Genomic DNA, 15,524 nt, shown 5'->3' with positions numbered 1-15,524 from the left:
GCCTCCCTCTCTCGTCCCCAGGCTCTGGAACTGCTGAGGGCTGGCCTGTCCCCCCTTCCCTCACTCTCCGCACTTCCTCCTTCCGCTGGAGATTGCCCAGCAGTTCCCCGCCCCTGCACGCAGGTCTCCTGCCCGCTTTGCTCGGCTCCCTGCTCACAGGGACGCACCGACCTCCAGCCCGGAGGATGCTTGAACGTGAACCAGCCCTCCTGGACCCCGCTTTGGCTCCTCCCCCCCCGTAGCCCCGCCCTCACCCGTAGCCCCGCCCACCCCCCCGTCGGCCCCTCCCGCCCGCAGGCGGCGCAGCCGCGCGCCGAGCGCCCCCCCTCCCCCGCCAGGCCTGGCCAGCCGAGCGCCGAGGCGCCGCCATTTTGCGGAAGTGAGGCCCGGCGGCGGCGGGTCGGTGCCGGTCGCGCACAGGATGTTTCACGGTATCGCCGGCCCGCCCGGCGCGGGAGGTGAGGCCGCTGCGGGCCTCGGGGGGGGGGGGAGCGGCTCCGGTGTCACCGGGGATGGGGGGCGGCCCGGTGGCACCGGGGATGGCGGGGGGGCTCCGGTATCACTGGGGACAGGAGGGCTCCAGTGTCACCGGGGATGGGGGGGGGTCCATGGTGCCAGCGGGGGTGGGGGGGGGGGCTGCGGTGTCACCAGGGATGGGGGGGGTCCATGGTGCCAGCGGGGGTGGGGGGGGGGGCTCCGGTGTCACCAGGGATGGGGGGGGTCCATGGTGCCAGCGGGGGGGGGGGCTGCGGTGTCGCCAGGGATGGGGGGGGTCCATGGTGCCAGCAGGGGTGGGGGGGGGCTCTGGTGTCACCAGGGGTGGGGGGGGTCCATGGTGCCAGCGGGGGGGGGGCTGCGGTGTCACCAGGGATGGGGGGGGTCCATGGTGCCAGCAGGGGTGGGGGGGGCTCTGGTGTCACCAGGGATGGGGGGGGGGTCCGGTGTCGCTGGGGGTTTGGAGGGGGGGGACACTCCGGTGTCACTGGGAATTGGGTGGGGGGATGACACTCTGGTGTTACTGGGGACTGGGGGGGGGGGACACTCCGGTGTCACTGGGGACTGGGTGGGGGGACGACACTCCGGTGTCACTGGGGATTGGGGGGGGGGGACACTCCGGTGTCACTGGGAATTGGGTGGGGGGACAACACTCCAGTGTCACTGGGGATTGGGGGGGGGACACTCCGGTGTCACTGGGGACTGGGGGTGGGGGGACGACACTCCAGTGTCACTGGGGATTGGGTGGGGGGACGACACTCCAGTGTCACTGGGGATTGGGGGGGGGGATGACACTCCGGTGTCACTGGGGATTGGGGGGGGGACGACACTCCGGTGTCACTGGGGACTGGGGGGGGGGACACTCCGGTGTCACTGGGAATTGGGTGGGGGGACGACACTCCGGTGTCACTGGGGATTGGGGGGGGGAACACTCCGGTGTCACTGGGGATTGGGTGGGGGGACGACACTCTGGTGTCACTGGGGATTGGGGGGGGGACGACACTCCGGTGTCACTGGGGACTGGGGGGGGGGTGGACACTCCGGTGTCACTGGGGATTGGGTGGGGGGACGACACTCCAGTGTCACTGGGGATTGGGGGGGGGGACGACACTCCAGTGTCACTGGGAATTGGAGGGGGGGTGGGGGGACACTCCGGTGTCACCAGGGCCGGGAGGGCTCCGGCGCTCCCGAGCCCCCCAGCAGCTCTGTCCCCATCCGCGTTCAACGGCGTTTCCCCGCTCGCAGCCCCCGGGAACAAGCCGGAGCTGTACGAGGTGAGTCTGCTGCCCCCCTGCTCCCGCCCCACGGCGCCGCTGTCCCCCCGCCCCGTGGGGCCGCGCTCCGGGCTGCCCCCCCGCTGACCGGCGTCTCCTCGTTTCCCCTGGCAGGAGGTGAAGCTCTACAAGAACGCGCGGGAGCGAGAGAAGTGAGTTCTTGCCCCGTCCCGCCCGCCGCGCGCACACACACGCGCGTCCCATAACGCGGGGCGAGCGGCGCGCGCCCCCCCGGCCTGCTCGCCGCCTGTCCCACCCACCCGCCGTGGGGCACCGGGGCCGAGCGGGGCGGCGGTGACGGCGCCTCCTCTTCCGGCTGCAGGTACGACAACATGGCCGAGCTCTTCGCCGTGGTGAAGACGCTGCAGGCTCTGGAGAAAGCGTACATCAAGGACTGCGTCTCCCCCAACGAGTGAGTGCTCGGGCGGGTGCGGCGCGGGGGCGACTCCGGCCCCTTCCTTCCGGAACAGCCTTCGGAGGAAGCTTTTGGTCCCTAGCGACGCCGACTTGGGAGGTTCCCCCCGTCCCTCTCCGCGCGTCCTGTCCCCTTCTCCCCCCTGCCCTCCCTGAGCTCTGCTCCGCCAGGGAACGGAGCCCCTTCCCTCCTGCCCGCCGTTCTCACCGGGGGCTCTGCGCCCGCTCCCGCCCTGCCCCAGGTACACCGCGGCCTGCTCCCGCCTCCTGGTCCAGTTCAAAGCCGCCCTCAAGCAGGTGCAGGGCTCCGAGATCAGCTCCATCGACGAGTTCTGCCGCAAGTTTCGGGTGAGCGGGGCTCCGCGGCGCCGCCTGGCCGGGGCCGCTGCGACGAGACGGTGCGACAGGGCCACAGGCGGAGGCGGCCGTGCAAAGCGTCGCTTCCCGGGAGGCGCGTTCAGCGCGCGGCAGCCGAGGAGCCCGCGGGGCTGCGGCTCGGCCCGCCGGCTCCTAACGGCGGCCTCGTCTCCCGCAGCTCGACTGCCCGCTGGCCATGGAGAGGATCAAGGAGGATCGGCCCATCACCATCAAGGACGACAAGGGCAACCTGAACCGCTGCATCGCCGACATCGTCTCCGTACGTCGCCCCGCCATCCCGGCGCTCGGCCTGTCCCTGTTACGAGGGGCGGGTTCGGCCCGCGCGTTCCCGGGGGCCTTGACTTCCCCAGGGCTTGCGTCCTCCCCCGCCTGGCCAGCGGCGTCCTGCTGCCCCCTTGGCCGAGGGTCCCACGGCGCGGCCTGCGGGTCGGCACGGCCCTCGAGGGCCACGTGCCGCCGGTTACGGACGCTTCGCTCGCGGCGGCGGCGTTGCGCCCTGGGGGGACGTTGCTGTCCCGGGGCGGGAAGCACCCGCTCGCAGGGCTGGGGAAGGGCCGTAGCCGAGCGCCTCGTCTCTTGCAGCTCTTCATCACGGTGATGGACAAGCTGCGCCTGGAGATCCGAGCCATGGACGAGGTAGGGAGCGCCCTGCCGCGGGCGCTGCTCTCTCCCCGGGCTTCGTTCGCGCGCAGGGGCGGGGGCTGGCAGCGCTGCCGGCGCGCGCTCAGCGCGGAGGAGCTCCGGGCGGTCGGCGGCAGGGGACGCGAGCCCCAGCAGCGCCGGCAGCCAGCCCTGGCCTCTGTCCGCAGATCCAGCCTGACCTGCGGGAGCTGATGGAGACGATGAACCGGATGAGCCACCTGCCCCCCGACTTCGAGGGGCGGCAGAAGGTGAACCAGTGGTGAGTGCTGCCGGGGCCGGCGACGTCCGCGAGCGCTGCCGCGGGGAGCGGAGCCGGGCTCCCTTGCTGCCCCACGCCGGCGGGCAGCGCCCGAGCCCGCTGACGCGGCCCCCTCCCTTCTCCTCGCAGGCTGCAGACGCTCAGCGGGATGTCCGCCTCCGACGAGCTGGACGACTCCCAGGTGCGGCAGATGCTCTTCGATCTGGAGTCGGCTTACAACGCCTTCAACCGCTTCCTGCACTCCTGAGGCGGCCCGGCCCGCGCCACGGACTGTCGGCGCCCGCCGGCGCTCCCCTGCCCGGCGCCTGGGCCCGGCCCTTTCACGGACGCCTGGCTGCAGCGAGGGCGGGAGACGCTTCCTACTCCCTCGCTGTAGCGCCCGGTTTGGGACTCGGGCCCTCGCCTCGCCGTCCTTACCAGCGTTACGAGCAAGGTGCTGAGCTGCCCCAGCCTCCGTCTCCTCTGGTCCGCGCACCGCCTGTACCGGCGAGGACAGGCAATAAACCCCCCTTGGTCAGCGGTCATCCTTCACCTGCGCCCTGGGCACGGGGACGCCCGTGCTCCGACAACGCCGGCTGCGGCACATCGGACGGGGGGGGGGGCCGCCGCGCGGTAAAGCGGAGCTGGGGGCCGGTGGGGCGCTGGTCCCACGGAGGCGCCGCGAGCAAAGGCAGGCTCCTGTCCCGGGGCAGCAGGCAGGCGGGCAGGGACGAAGGGGAGCCGGGCCCAGGCCTCTTGCTCCTCGCCGGTAGGGAAGGGTGGACGCAGCCCCCAGGAAGCACCAGCCAAGCTCGTAAATACTGTGTAATGTTCAGCCCAGTTCCAAGGTTAAAAACGCGCGCGCTGGCGAGCAAAGGGCAGCACCGCAGCCGCCCCGGCGGCGCTGGGCACCAGGGCCGGGCCCGAGCAGCGGGAGCGCCCTCAGCGCGGTCCCGCAGCGCAGCCTCCTGGCGCGGACACGCTCTGTCGTCACCCCAGCGCCTACTTTGGCCGTGGCTGCTGGTCAGCGGCGCGGCTAGAAGAAGAGAGGCGATGCCGCGAGCCGCTGGCGTGGCAGCCGGCTTCCCCGAGTCCCCGCGTGGCTGAGACGCCGGCGGAGGGAGCAGGAGGAGCCGAGGGAGCCGCAGTCCGGGCCCTCAGAGGCTCTTGCAGAAGAGCTTGCGGTGCCGGGTGAGGGTGCGCAGGGCGGTGCCGGGCGGCCCGTGCCAGGCCTCGCCGGCAGCCCGCTGGTCGCTCGGGCTCACGCGCCGGCTGCAGAGCCGCAGGTCCCGCACGCCGGCCGCGGCCCTGGCCCAGGTAGCGCCGTCCAGCGGGCCCTCCACGGAGCAGCCTGCGAGGGAAGGCGCCGTCGTCAGCCCCCCCCGCAGCGGCAGCGGCCCCCTGCCCGCTCAAGCGCCGTCCCTACCTGCCAGGCTGAGGTAGCGGAGCCCCTCGCGCCTCTCCGCCAGGGCCGAGAGCAGCGCGCGCAGCCCCGCGACACTGATGCCGGGGTTGGCAGACAAATCCAGGGACACCAGAGTGGGGCAGGCGGGAAGGCAGCTGCGGCCAAGGGGAGGCGGTGAGGGGGTGTCCCCGTCCCCGCGCTCCCGCAGCGTCCCGGCACCGCCGCGGCCCCCAGCCCCTCACCTGGCCAGCTCCAGGGCCGCCGCGTCGTCCAGGTGGTTCCCAGAGAGCGTCAGGTGGGTCAGGGCGCAGCCCTCCTGCAAGGGAGCCGGCGCGGCTGTCGGCGGAAAGCGGGTGGCCACAAACCCGCCCCGTGCAGGGCGGCTCTGCCACGGCCTCCCCCCCGCCCAGAGCAGGGGACCCCGGGGGACCCTCCCCACGAAACGGCCGCAAAGGCTGCGGCTGGGCCGAGGGAAAGGGGAGCGCCGAACCCACGATGGAGGGGTAAAACCCAGGGCAGCGCCGCTTACCTGCGTCAGGTACCTGCGCGCAGCCTCGGCGAGGGCCTGGGCGCCCGCTCCGGCCACGGAGCCCGCCTCCAGGCGGGCGAGGGTGCCGCAGGGCAGGCTCCGCAGGAGCTGCTCCAGCCCCGCCGGCCCCAAAGCGTTGCAGGACACAGCCAGCGTCTTCAGGTGCGCGGCTCCTGGGAGCAAACGCCCGCGTTGGCGCCTCGCCTGCCCGCCGCCCAGCGCTCCCGCTGCCCCGCCGGACCGGAGCCCAGGGCCGCTCACCTGCGAGGGCGCCGGCCAGCGAGAGGCGGCAGTGCCGGAGGAAGCCGGCCGCGAAGCCGCAGGCCTGCAGCCGGAGCGTCGTCAGCACGGGGCAGGCCTGGAGCAGCAGGGCCAGGGGCCGGCAGCTGGCATCGCCCAGGGGGTTCAGGCTCAGATCGAGCTCCTCGAGGCTCTGTGACGGCAGGGGAGACGGTGCTCACCAGCCCGGCCAGGGAAAGCCACTGCTGGGGGGGCTCCAGGTCCCAGGGGGACGGAGCTAGGGCACTTTGCCCCCTCCAACCCCGGCAGCCGGGCCGCATCCGGTGCCAAGGACTGGCTCAGGATGGGGCAGAGCACTGGGTCGCACCCCCGGGAGAGCAGCTTTGCACCCCCCCCCACCCACAGCTCTCCCCCTACCTGGAAGGCCGCCGGGCCAGGGAGCTGGGGCACGAGGTGCTGCAGGCCCTGGGCGCTGAGCTGGTTGCCCGAGAGGTCGAGGAGGGTGAGGCCGGGCATGGTGCTGAGCGCGGCCAGCAGCTCGGCGGCCGCGCCGTCGGCCAGCCCGCTGCCGGCCAGCCGCAGCTGCCGGAGGGGCGCCTGCAGCTTGAGGGCCCGCAGCAGCGGCGGGAGGTGCGGGGGGCGCAGCGCGAGCCCGCCGGCGCTGAACGCGGGGCTCTGCTCCTGCAGCTGCGTCACCTTCAGCAGCAGCGGATGCGGCTCTGCGAGGGCGGGAGACGCTGACAGCTCCCTGCCGGCCCCCAGGGGGCTCCCCGGGACCCCCTAGCCCGGGGCAGGGGGCTCGGAGCAACCTCGAGGGTCGTCAGAGCCCCAGCCCCAACCTGCAGCGCTTCTCCCTGCCGAGCTCCCCCCCAGAGGCAGGAGGGGTCGGGCTGCTTCCCAGCCCTGTCCCCGGCTCCCCGCAGGGCCGGTCCCCCAGGCCGGGGCGGTGACGGGGTCCTTACCCACGGCCAGGCTCTGACAGGCCTTGCGATAGCGCTCAGCCAGAGGCGGCAGGTCCCAGGACTGCACCTCCGCCAGCACCTGCGAGCGAGAGCAGCCTCCGCTAGCTCAGCGGGCGAGGACGGGCCCCGCGTGCCGCCTGGGCGCACTCACCTCCTCGTTGCTCTGCAGGACGTCGCCCACGAGGTCCTGGGGGGCCAGCAGGGCTCCCTCCTTCTTCAGGGTGAGGCGCGGGAGCAGCCCGCAGGTCTGGTAGTAGCGCTGGGCAGCCTGCTCCGCCAGCCAGCTCACGGCCCGGCTCTCGCTGCCGCGGGGCGAGCGGCAGTCACCGGCGAGCGCTCCCGCCTCGGCCCATCCGCGGAGGACGGGGCGACAGCAGGAGGGGCACACGCGAAGCTGAGCTCTTACCTCTGGGGCACGGGGACGAGGAAGACGTTGTCCTGGACCCGGACGCGCACTCGGATGGTGGGCAGCGGAGCCGGGGCGGCCGAGAGCGAAGGGGGCTGCCAGGGAGGAGAGAGGCTTAGGAGACCCAAAGGGCACCTCTATCCCCCCTGCTCCCCACACCCTGTCCCCTCACCTGCGTGGGGCCCCGGGGAGGGCTCTCCCCACCGCCCCCCAGGCCCTCGGCCTCCGTGGGGCCATCGGCCCCCCGCGGGACGGGGTTCCCGGCCGCCTCGGGGGCGCCGCGCTCCCGGCAGCGCCCCAGCAGGGTCCTCTCCACCAGGCGGGTGAGCCGGCTCTGCGTGGTCCGGCGGCGCTGGGGCCGGGGCCGAGGCGGGCAGGGGGCCCCGCTGTCGCTCTCCGGCCCCGTGCTGTCCTCCGAGGCGGCCCCCGGCTCCTGCGGCTCCCGGCGGAGCCGCTTGCGGACCCCGCGGGCCGCCCCCAGGTCGTCTTCCAACCAGTCGTCCTCCACGTACTGCTCGGCGGGGATGAGGGCCGGACGCGGGGCCGGCCCGCGTGCCACCTCCGGGCTGCTGCCGAGGAGGGACTTGGCGCTGCCCAGGCCCCGGATGGCGGCTTCGTACTCGGCCTGGCTCCTGCTGGGGGCCGCCGGCTGCTCCGGCAGCCGGCTCCCCTCAGACCCCAGCACCCTCTGCCGCTTCTTCACCGGCCTCAGCGGAGACATGTCGCCGTCCTCCGGCTCCGGCCTGTCTCTCTGTGCCCTGGGGGGCTCCGTGGCGGCACCCCAGGCCTGGGTCCCAGTCCCACCAGGGGCAGGGGCCTTCCTGGGGGGGCCTTCGCACCCCGGGGGAGAGCGGCGCAGGATCAGGGGCTCTGAGAGCTCGGCGTCAAACAGCTGGGAGTCCTGGGAGAGCGGAGGCGCTGCAGGAGCTGCAAGGAGAAACCAGAAATCCTGAGCTTCCCCCAGTGACGGGGTTGGATGGAAGAAGAGGGTCCCGGTCCCCTGAGGCCGGAAAGCCTCCGCGGCCCTGCTCGAGAGCATGCCGGCCGGGGACAAGGCCGCCTCCCGGGTGCCCCGGCCGTGCCTCACCTCGGCTCGACGCCGTCTCCTTGAGCAGGCGCTCCATGGCCCGGCAGCGCTGCCGCGTCTCCTGGTCCAGGTCCTTGCTGTACATGCTCACCCACTCTTCCAGCGTGCCCAGCGGCGTCAGGCCCTGCGGAGGAGGGGACGAGGCTCGCCAGAGCCGCGAGGGGACCGGCTCCCCGCGGCCCCAGCCCCTTTGCCAGGTGCCCTCCGTCCTGCCTGTCCCCCTCCCCGGGCTCCTCGCGCCCCCGCCCCCCCCCCAACGCCGCTCACCTTGGCGTTCCTCAGCGTCACCGACGCTCCCCTCTGCACCAGCAGCTCGGCCACGTCAAAGTGGCCGCAGCTGAGCGCGTCGTGCAGCGGCGTGATGCCCTCGCAGCCCGGCCCCCCGGGGTCGTCTATAGCAGCGCCCCGGTCCAGGAGCAGCCGGACGATCTCTGGGGGCAGGAGGCAGCGGTCACTCCGGGATCCCTCCCCCAGCGCGGGGCTCTGCCCTGTCCCCCGGCCCCCCACGCTCACCCAGGTGCCCGTGGTTGCAGGCCTCGTGCAGCGGCGTCCAGCCACAGTAGTCACGAGGGTTCAGAGGGTGCCCCTGCCGAAGAGGGGGGACACACGGGGGACAGTCGCACCCGGATGGCTGTTGTATTTGCCAACAGGCTCCGGGAACCCTCTCCACAACCCCCGCCAAAGGAGCCTCTTGCTCCTGCATAAAGGCCCCTGCTGCTGGGCAGACGGTCGCTGTCTCCCTGCAAGCGTTGCCCTGTCCCCACGGGCGCCGCGGCTCTCCGTGCCCCGAGCCAGGGCCCCGTCTCCTACCTGCTTCACGAAGAGCTGGGCTCGCCGCAGGTCGCCCTCGATGCAGGCGCGGTGCAGCGGCGTCTCTCCCCGGTCGTTCCGCCGGTTCCACTGCGGGCACAGGGAGGGGCGGTGGGGACCCAGCACCCACGGGGGCCCGCGGAGGGACCCGGCGCCCCAGGAAGACACCCAGCACCCACGGGGACTAGGCTGCGCTAGGGCAGTCGAGCCAGGACTCCTCTCCCCTCCGCGTTTCCCCCCCATGCCGGACGAACCCTGGGGAGCCCCAGCCCGCAGCCGGGGTTTCACAGCAGCAGCTCAGGACGAGGGAGGAGAGGAGCGGCGCTCACCTTGCTGATGCGCCGGCGGCCGGGGACGCTCTTGCTGTAGCCGTCGAGTTCATCCTCCTCCTCATCTGCAACAAACCCCCGTGAGGTCCTGGGGCCGCCCAGCCCCGTAGGGACCCCGTGTGGGGCCGCCGGAGCCTCGCCGGCACTGCCGACAGCCCTGCTCTCCAGCCGCACCTCGGGGAGCCCCCGGCCGGCCCCGGCCTGCTCACCGCTCTCCGACAGCTCCAAGTCGCTCTCGTCCAGGGCCTCGCTGCTCTCCAGCTCCTCCTCCTCCTCCTCCTCCCCGGCGCTGTCGCCTCCCGAGGCCGCCAGGCTCTGCAGCCGGGCCATGGTGGCGGGCGCCTCCGCGCTGCCGTGCCGCTGCTGCAGCGAGTGGAGGTGCTGCAGGATCTGCCTCTGGGGAGGGGGAGAGGACAGGCCGGGTGGGCTGTGCGTGGCCGGGGCCGCGCGGCAGGCACCCGGCGGCACCCACGCAGAGGGGCCGTGGGTCACAGCGCTGGGCGCGGGGCCCTGCTAGGGCCAGCCAGCGGGAAACGCCCGCAAGGCCTACTGCTTAGAGAAGGACGACTGCAGGGGCATCGCAAAACACGGGTGTGGGTTGTGGGGCGGCCGCCAGGTCTCAGCACCCCAGCGCAGGGTGCCAAACACTTATGGGGCTTAAAGTCAGCTTTTGGTGCACCAGTTCCCCGGAAGCAGGCTGATCGCACCACAGCTGCCCGATCTTAAGCCGTTTCTAGGCCTCCAGGAGCAGCACGTGGGGCTGGACGGAGCCCGGGCGCGACCCCAGGGCCGCCAGCGCTCAGCCCAGGGCACGCATGGGTGCGCAGGGGCTGGGAGCCCACGGCCGGTCGCCGGCCCCTCACCTGCAGCCGGGGCTCGCTGGCCTCTTCGGCTCGTTCCAGCGCCGTCCTGAAGCAGGCCTCGAGCTCGGCACGGGGCTCGCCCACCTCCTCCTTGGCCAGCGCGATGTTCAGCCACGTCTTCCCCTCCTGGCGCAGCGAGGGGTCAGGGCTGCAGGGCGAGCAAGGGACTGCCCGGCCCCGCACCCGCCCCGGGCGACAGCGGACCCCCGACGACACCGCGCAGCCCCGTACCCTCTCCTCTCCACCCTGACGCAGGGGCAGCTCCTGAGATCAGCCCGGAGCTGGGAGCCTGCCCTCACGGAGCACCCTTTCTGTAGGAAAAAGGCCCCCGGGACTCTCCCCAGGGAGGCAAGGGCCCATCTCACCTCCAGCGCGTTGCCCCGGTGCAGCGCCAGCTCCTCCTGGTAGTGGTGCACGGCCTGCGCATGCTCCTTCAGGTCCCCGAAGGTGGTGGCCAGCGAGACGTGGATCACAGCCAGCTCCTGCGCGGGTCTCTGCAGGGCCTGGGCGTAGCCGAGCTGCAGAGAGGGACGCGCCGTGAGCGGTGCCAACGCGCAGGCCTCTCCCACCCCGGGCCTGCACCCCGCTCACCTGCCTCTTGTAGTACTCCACGGCCCTGCCGTAGTCCCCGTGCTTGGAGAACACGTCCCCCAGCTGCTCGCAGAGAGCCAGGGCCGCCGGCGGGTCGCTCACCGCTGCCTCCTCCAGAGCCTCCTGCAGGCGGCTCACCTTGGTGGCTGCGGGACAGGGCAGCGGTCAGGGTGGCGGCGGGTGCCCCGGGATCACCCAGCGGCTCGGCATCCCCTCGCAGCATCGCCCCCTGTACAGCCTGGGGACCCATGCATCCTCCCAGCCCTGATCCGGGCTCCCTGAGCGCCAGGACAGCGACCTGCAGGACGGCCTGGAGCTGGCCTGGCTCCCCCATCAGGCAGGAGGCTCCTGGAGAGCCACGACAGCGCAGTCTGGGACCCCAGGGGAACGGGAGGCTGTGGCAGAGCCAGCGAGCACAGCAGCCCTCCCGCCTCAGGGCTCCGGGCCACCGCCTCTCCCCTCCGGACGGCCAGGGATGGGGGGAGCCCAGCTCACCGTAGCGGAGGTTGCAGCGGATGAGGTCCCGCTGCCAGGGCTGCCGCGATCCCAGCACGTAGGCTTTCCTCAGCGAGCGTTTGGCAGCCACGAAGTCGCCCAGGCTCAGCAGGACCTGCGAAGCGCCCAGGAGCCAGCATCGCGGAGGGGGCACGGCCGGAAGCGGGGACTTCACGCGGCACGGAGCTGCCCCTCTGCCGAGGACGGAGCCGGGGCCCCACGCTCACCTGGGCCGTGCTGCTGCAGCACTCGCTCTCCATGGCCTTCTCCTTCATCCTGCGGGCGCAGTCGCGGGCCCGGTCGAGGCAGCGCAGGGCCTTGGAGTGCTCGCCCTCCCGCAGGTGGATGTTGCCCAGGTTGAAGTAGGCGCGATACAGGTCTTCGCAGAGCTGCGCCTGCCTGGAAGCAGCAGGTCGCAGCCAGCCTTTCCCCACGCCACCCCGTCCCCCGCTGCAACGCAGCCTCCGGCAGGGCATCCCGTCCCCCGCTCCGCAGCGGGGCTGACCTGCCCCACGCGCCGGCTGCCTGCCCGCGCGCCAGGCTGCTGCCTCCGCCCCCCGCCGGGCGGGAATAGCCTGCCCTTACTCGGAGAGGAAGATGCTCTGCTTGATGTAGTGGCTGCACTTGGCCTGATCCTTCAGGCTGTCGTAGACCAAGCCGAGGTTCAGGTAGAGACGGGCCCTCATCTCGGTCAGCTCCCGGTTCGGGACAGCCCCTGCGACACACAGAACAGGTCCCGTTTCACAGCCAGCCGCAGGCCTCTCGGCTCGCCCGGGCCAGGCAGGGCTCCAGGAACGTCTCCCACCGGGCCAGCACGGCTAGCGCCGCTCCCCGAGCTCCTGGGGACCGAGCCCGCGCTCCTGACAAACGGGGCTGGAGCCCCAAAGCACCCTGCGCGCCCACCGCCCTTCGCCGTGATGACAGTGCTCAAGGCAGCCAGGGCCGAGCGCTGGCGTTTGCCGGGGATGGAGGTGCTGGGGGAGAGCAGGGGGTCCGGGCGCACCCAGAAGGGCCTAAAACACTCCCGGGCTCCCCGGCGAGGGGCTGAGACGCTCCCCCGAGGGCCCCAGGCAGCCCGCTCACCTTCCAGCTTCTCCTCCACGATGGCCAGGCTGGTCCTGAAGGCCCGCTCGGCCTCGCGCAGCGCCGGCGCCGCCTCGGCCGGCGGGCGGCTGTCGGCGACGAACATGTACGTGCGGCCGATGGTGGCCCAGGCCCGCTGCTGCTCCGTGTGATCCGAGAGGGAGCGGGCCAGCTCCAGGTGCTGGCGCTGGTGCTGCGGGCAGCGGAGAAGGTGAGCGCCGGCGGCTGCCGGCACTGGCCCCGCTCGCAACGCCGGGGCGCCGGGCGCGCACCTTCAGCGCCGCCTCGTAGTCCTCCAGCTCCGCCAGGCGCTCGCCGATCTTGCGGTGGGCCACGGCGCAGCCGATGCTGTCGCCCGCCCCCTCGAGCAGCCGCAGCTCCTGGCGATGCTCTTCCAGGGCCTCCTCGTAGCGTCCTGCCGGGCACCGAGGGGCTGCCATGGGGCGGAGGGAGGGGGCCCCCGGCCCGAGGCGCGCCACCCGCCACCCCCAGCCCCCTGCCCTGCCCACGGCCGCCCGCGCGCACCATGGCTGGCCAAGATCTCCCCGAGCTGGTTGCACGCGGCGGCCTCCTCCACCAGGTTCCCGCTGCGCTGGGCCTTGTCCTTCGCCTTCTGCAGCTCTGCGGGGCGCAGCGGGGCGGCGTCGGCCCCGCAGCCCCCCGGCACCCCGCGGACCCCCCAGAGCGGCCCCACAGCGGGAGGGGACCCCGCAGCCCCCTCTGGGACCCCGCAGCCCCTGCTCCCCCCCCACAGCTCCACACCTAGCAGGGACCCCACAGCCCCCCTGGGACTCCACAGCCCCCCTCGCCCCCCCACAGCTCCACACCTAGCAGGGACCCCGCAGCCCCCTTGGGACCCCGCAGCCGCTGCTCCCCCCCCACAGCTCCACACCTAGCAGGGACCCCGCAGCCCCCCCGGGACCCCGCAGCCGCTGCTCCCCCCCCACAGCTCCACACCTAGCAGGGACCCCACAGCCCCCTCTGGGACCCCACAGCCCCCCTCGCCCCCCCACAGCTCCACACCTAGCAGGGACCCCACAGCCCCCCTCGCCCCCCCACAGCTCCACACCTAGCAGGGGCCCCGCAGCCCCCTCTGGGACCCCGCAGCCCCTGCTCCCCCCCCACAGCCCCACACCTAGCAGGGACCCCGCAGCCCCCCAGGACCCCACAGCCCCCCTCGCCCCCCCACAGCTCCACACCTAGCAGGGGCCCCGCAGCCCCCTCTGGGACCCCACAGCCCCTGCTCCCCCTCCACAGCCCCACACCTAGCAGGGACCCCGCAGCCCCCCTGGGACCCCACAGCCGCTGCTCCCCCCCCACAGCTCCACACCTAGCAGGGACCCCGCCGCCCCCCCGGGACCCCAGAGCCCCCCACCCCCCCGAAAGGCCCGGCAGAGCCCCGCAGCCCGCCGTGGGGCAGCGGGGGGGAACCCGAACCCCCGCGACCGGAGGAAACTGTAGCGGGGAAGGGGCCGCAACAGGGGGGAGGGGGGAGACCGGGCTGGAGAGTGGAAGGGGAACGGGGGTGGGGGGGGAACAGCAGGGGAGGGGTCCCGGGGATCGCAGGGGAGGGCACCGGGGGGGGGGGCTCCGAGGGGGAAGGGGAAGGGCCTGGGCCTGGCGGGTCGTGAGGGCCCCGGTGGGGCGCGGGGCACCGGGAGGAGGCCGGGCCCGGTGGGGGGGGGGGTTATGAGGGCCCCGGGGGGGTCCCGGGGTGCCCCCGGCCCGGCCGCTCACGGCGGATCTCCCGCGCCCGCTCCGCGCTCATCCCCCGCCGCCGCCGCCGCCGCCGCCGCCGCCGAACCGCCCGCGCGCGCCGCCGCCGCCGCCCCCCATTGGCCGCCGCTCCGCCCGCTCCGCCAATCCGCGCCGGCAGCGCCGGAGTCCGCCTCGCCCATTGGCCGGCTCCCGGACCCGCCCCTCTGGCCGAAGGACTACGGCTCCCGGCGGGCCGCGCGGCGGCCGCAAGGGCTGCTGGGATATACGGAGGCCGCGAGGCGGGGTGGGGAGGGGCTGGCGCACCCCGCCGGGGCCGGTGATCCCGGGGACCCCAGAGCTCCCAGTGCTCCCAGTAACCCCCCGGCCACTGCCCCAGTGCCCCCAGTAACCCCCTGGATACTGCTCCAGTGACCCCAGTGCTCCCAGTAACCCCCTGGCTACTGTCCCCAGTGCTCCCAGTGACCCCAGTGCTCCCAGTAACCCCCTGGCTACTGTCTCCAGTGCTCCCAGTGACCCCAGTGCTCCCAGTAACCCCCTGGCTACTGCTCCAGTGACCCCAGTGCTCCCAGTAACCCCCTGGCTACTGCCCCAGTGCCCCCAGCACCCCCAGTAACCCCCTGGCTACTGCTCCAGTGACCCCAGTGACTCCAGGGCTCCCAGTAACCCCCTGGCTACTGTCCCCAGTGCTCCCAGTGACCCCAGTGCTCCCAGTAACCCCCTGGCTACTGTCCCCAGTGCTCCCAGTGACCCCAGTGACCCCAGTAACCCCCTGGCTACTGTCCCCAGTGCTCCCAGTGACCCCAGTGACCCCAGTAACCCCCTGGCTACTGCCTCAGTGACCCCAGTGCTCCCAGTAACCCCCTGGCTACTGCTCCAGTGACCCCAGGGCTCCCAGTGCTCCCAGTAACCCCCTGGCTACTGCTCCAGTGACCCCAGTACTCTCAGTGACCCCAGTAACCCCCTGGCTACTGCCTCAGTGACCCCAGTGCTCCCAGTAACCCCCTGGCTACTGCTCCAGTGACCCCAGGGCTCCCAGTGACCCCAGTAACCCCCTGGCTACTGCCTCAGTGACCCCAGTGCTCCCAGTAACCCCCTGGCTACTGCTCCAGTGACCCCAGGGCTCCCAGTGACTCCAGTAACCCCCTGGCTACTGCTCCAATGACCCCAGGGCTCCCAGTGACCCCAGTAACCCCCTGGCTACTGCCCCAGTGACCCCAGTAACCCCCCGCCTATTGCTCCAGTGACCCCAGTGCTCCCAGTAACCCCCTGGCTACTGCCCCAGTGCCCCCATGGCTCCCAGTGACCCCTTGGCTATTGCCCCTAGTGCTCCCAGTAACCCCCTGGCTACTGTTCCCAGTGCTCCCAGAGTTCCCAGTAACCCTCTGACTACTGCCCCCAGTGCTCCCAGAGTTCCCAGTAACCCCCTGGCTATTGCTCCCAGGGCTCCCAGTGACCCCAGTAACCCCTTAGCTACTGCCCCCAGTGCCCCCACGGCTCCCAATAACCCCCTGGCTACTGCCCCAGTGTTCCTAGGGCTCCCAGTGCCCCCAGTAACTCCCTAGCT

The 15,524-nt window shown here is 73.0% G+C and overlaps 2 protein-coding genes across 2 annotated transcripts; one reads left to right on the top strand and one right to left on the bottom strand.

Annotated features, from left to right (window-relative positions):
* Positions 1 to 295: 295 nt before the first annotated feature.
* Positions 296 to 3,986, top strand: VPS28 (VPS28 subunit of ESCRT-I). The gene is made up of 9 exons (XM_068933557.1): positions 296 to 458; positions 1,741 to 1,769; positions 1,884 to 1,921; positions 2,092 to 2,181; positions 2,426 to 2,531; positions 2,719 to 2,820; positions 3,144 to 3,197; positions 3,371 to 3,462; positions 3,592 to 3,986. Exons 1-9 carry the CDS (start codon positions 422 to 424, stop codon positions 3,707 to 3,709), a joined length of 666 nt encoding a protein of 221 aa, XP_068789658.1. The 5' UTR covers positions 296 to 421; the 3' UTR covers positions 3,710 to 3,986.
* A 124-nt stretch (positions 3,987 to 4,110) lies between these two features.
* On the bottom strand, positions 4,111 to 14,057 carry TONSL (tonsoku like, DNA repair protein). Its single transcript, XM_068933556.1, has 26 exons — positions 13,979 to 14,057; positions 12,767 to 12,862; positions 12,514 to 12,656; positions 12,242 to 12,434; positions 11,744 to 11,873; positions 11,386 to 11,557; positions 11,159 to 11,273; positions 10,664 to 10,809; positions 10,438 to 10,590; positions 10,073 to 10,198; positions 9,419 to 9,605; positions 9,210 to 9,274; positions 8,881 to 8,970; positions 8,584 to 8,656; positions 8,338 to 8,501; positions 8,071 to 8,194; positions 7,156 to 7,910; positions 6,984 to 7,078; positions 6,729 to 6,879; positions 6,578 to 6,656; positions 6,033 to 6,334; positions 5,637 to 5,808; positions 5,376 to 5,548; positions 5,089 to 5,162; positions 4,868 to 5,001; positions 4,111 to 4,792 (listed from the first exon to the last, which is right to left on the bottom strand). The coding sequence occupies exons 1-26, from the start codon at positions 14,007 to 14,009 to the stop codon at positions 4,599 to 4,601; spliced, it is 4,137 nt and encodes a 1,378-aa protein (XP_068789657.1). The 5' UTR covers positions 14,010 to 14,057; the 3' UTR covers positions 4,111 to 4,598.
* Between the last annotated feature and the right edge of the window lie 1,467 nt (positions 14,058 to 15,524).

The sequence above is a fragment of the Struthio camelus genome, chromosome 2, assembly GCF_040807025.1.
Source record: "Struthio camelus isolate bStrCam1 chromosome 2, bStrCam1.hap1, whole genome shotgun sequence".
In the NCBI taxonomy this organism is placed as follows: domain Eukaryota; kingdom Metazoa; phylum Chordata; class Aves; order Struthioniformes; family Struthionidae; genus Struthio; species Struthio camelus.
Note: the sequence above shows the minus strand (reverse complement) of the source record. Positions and strands in the feature narration are given on the sequence as shown.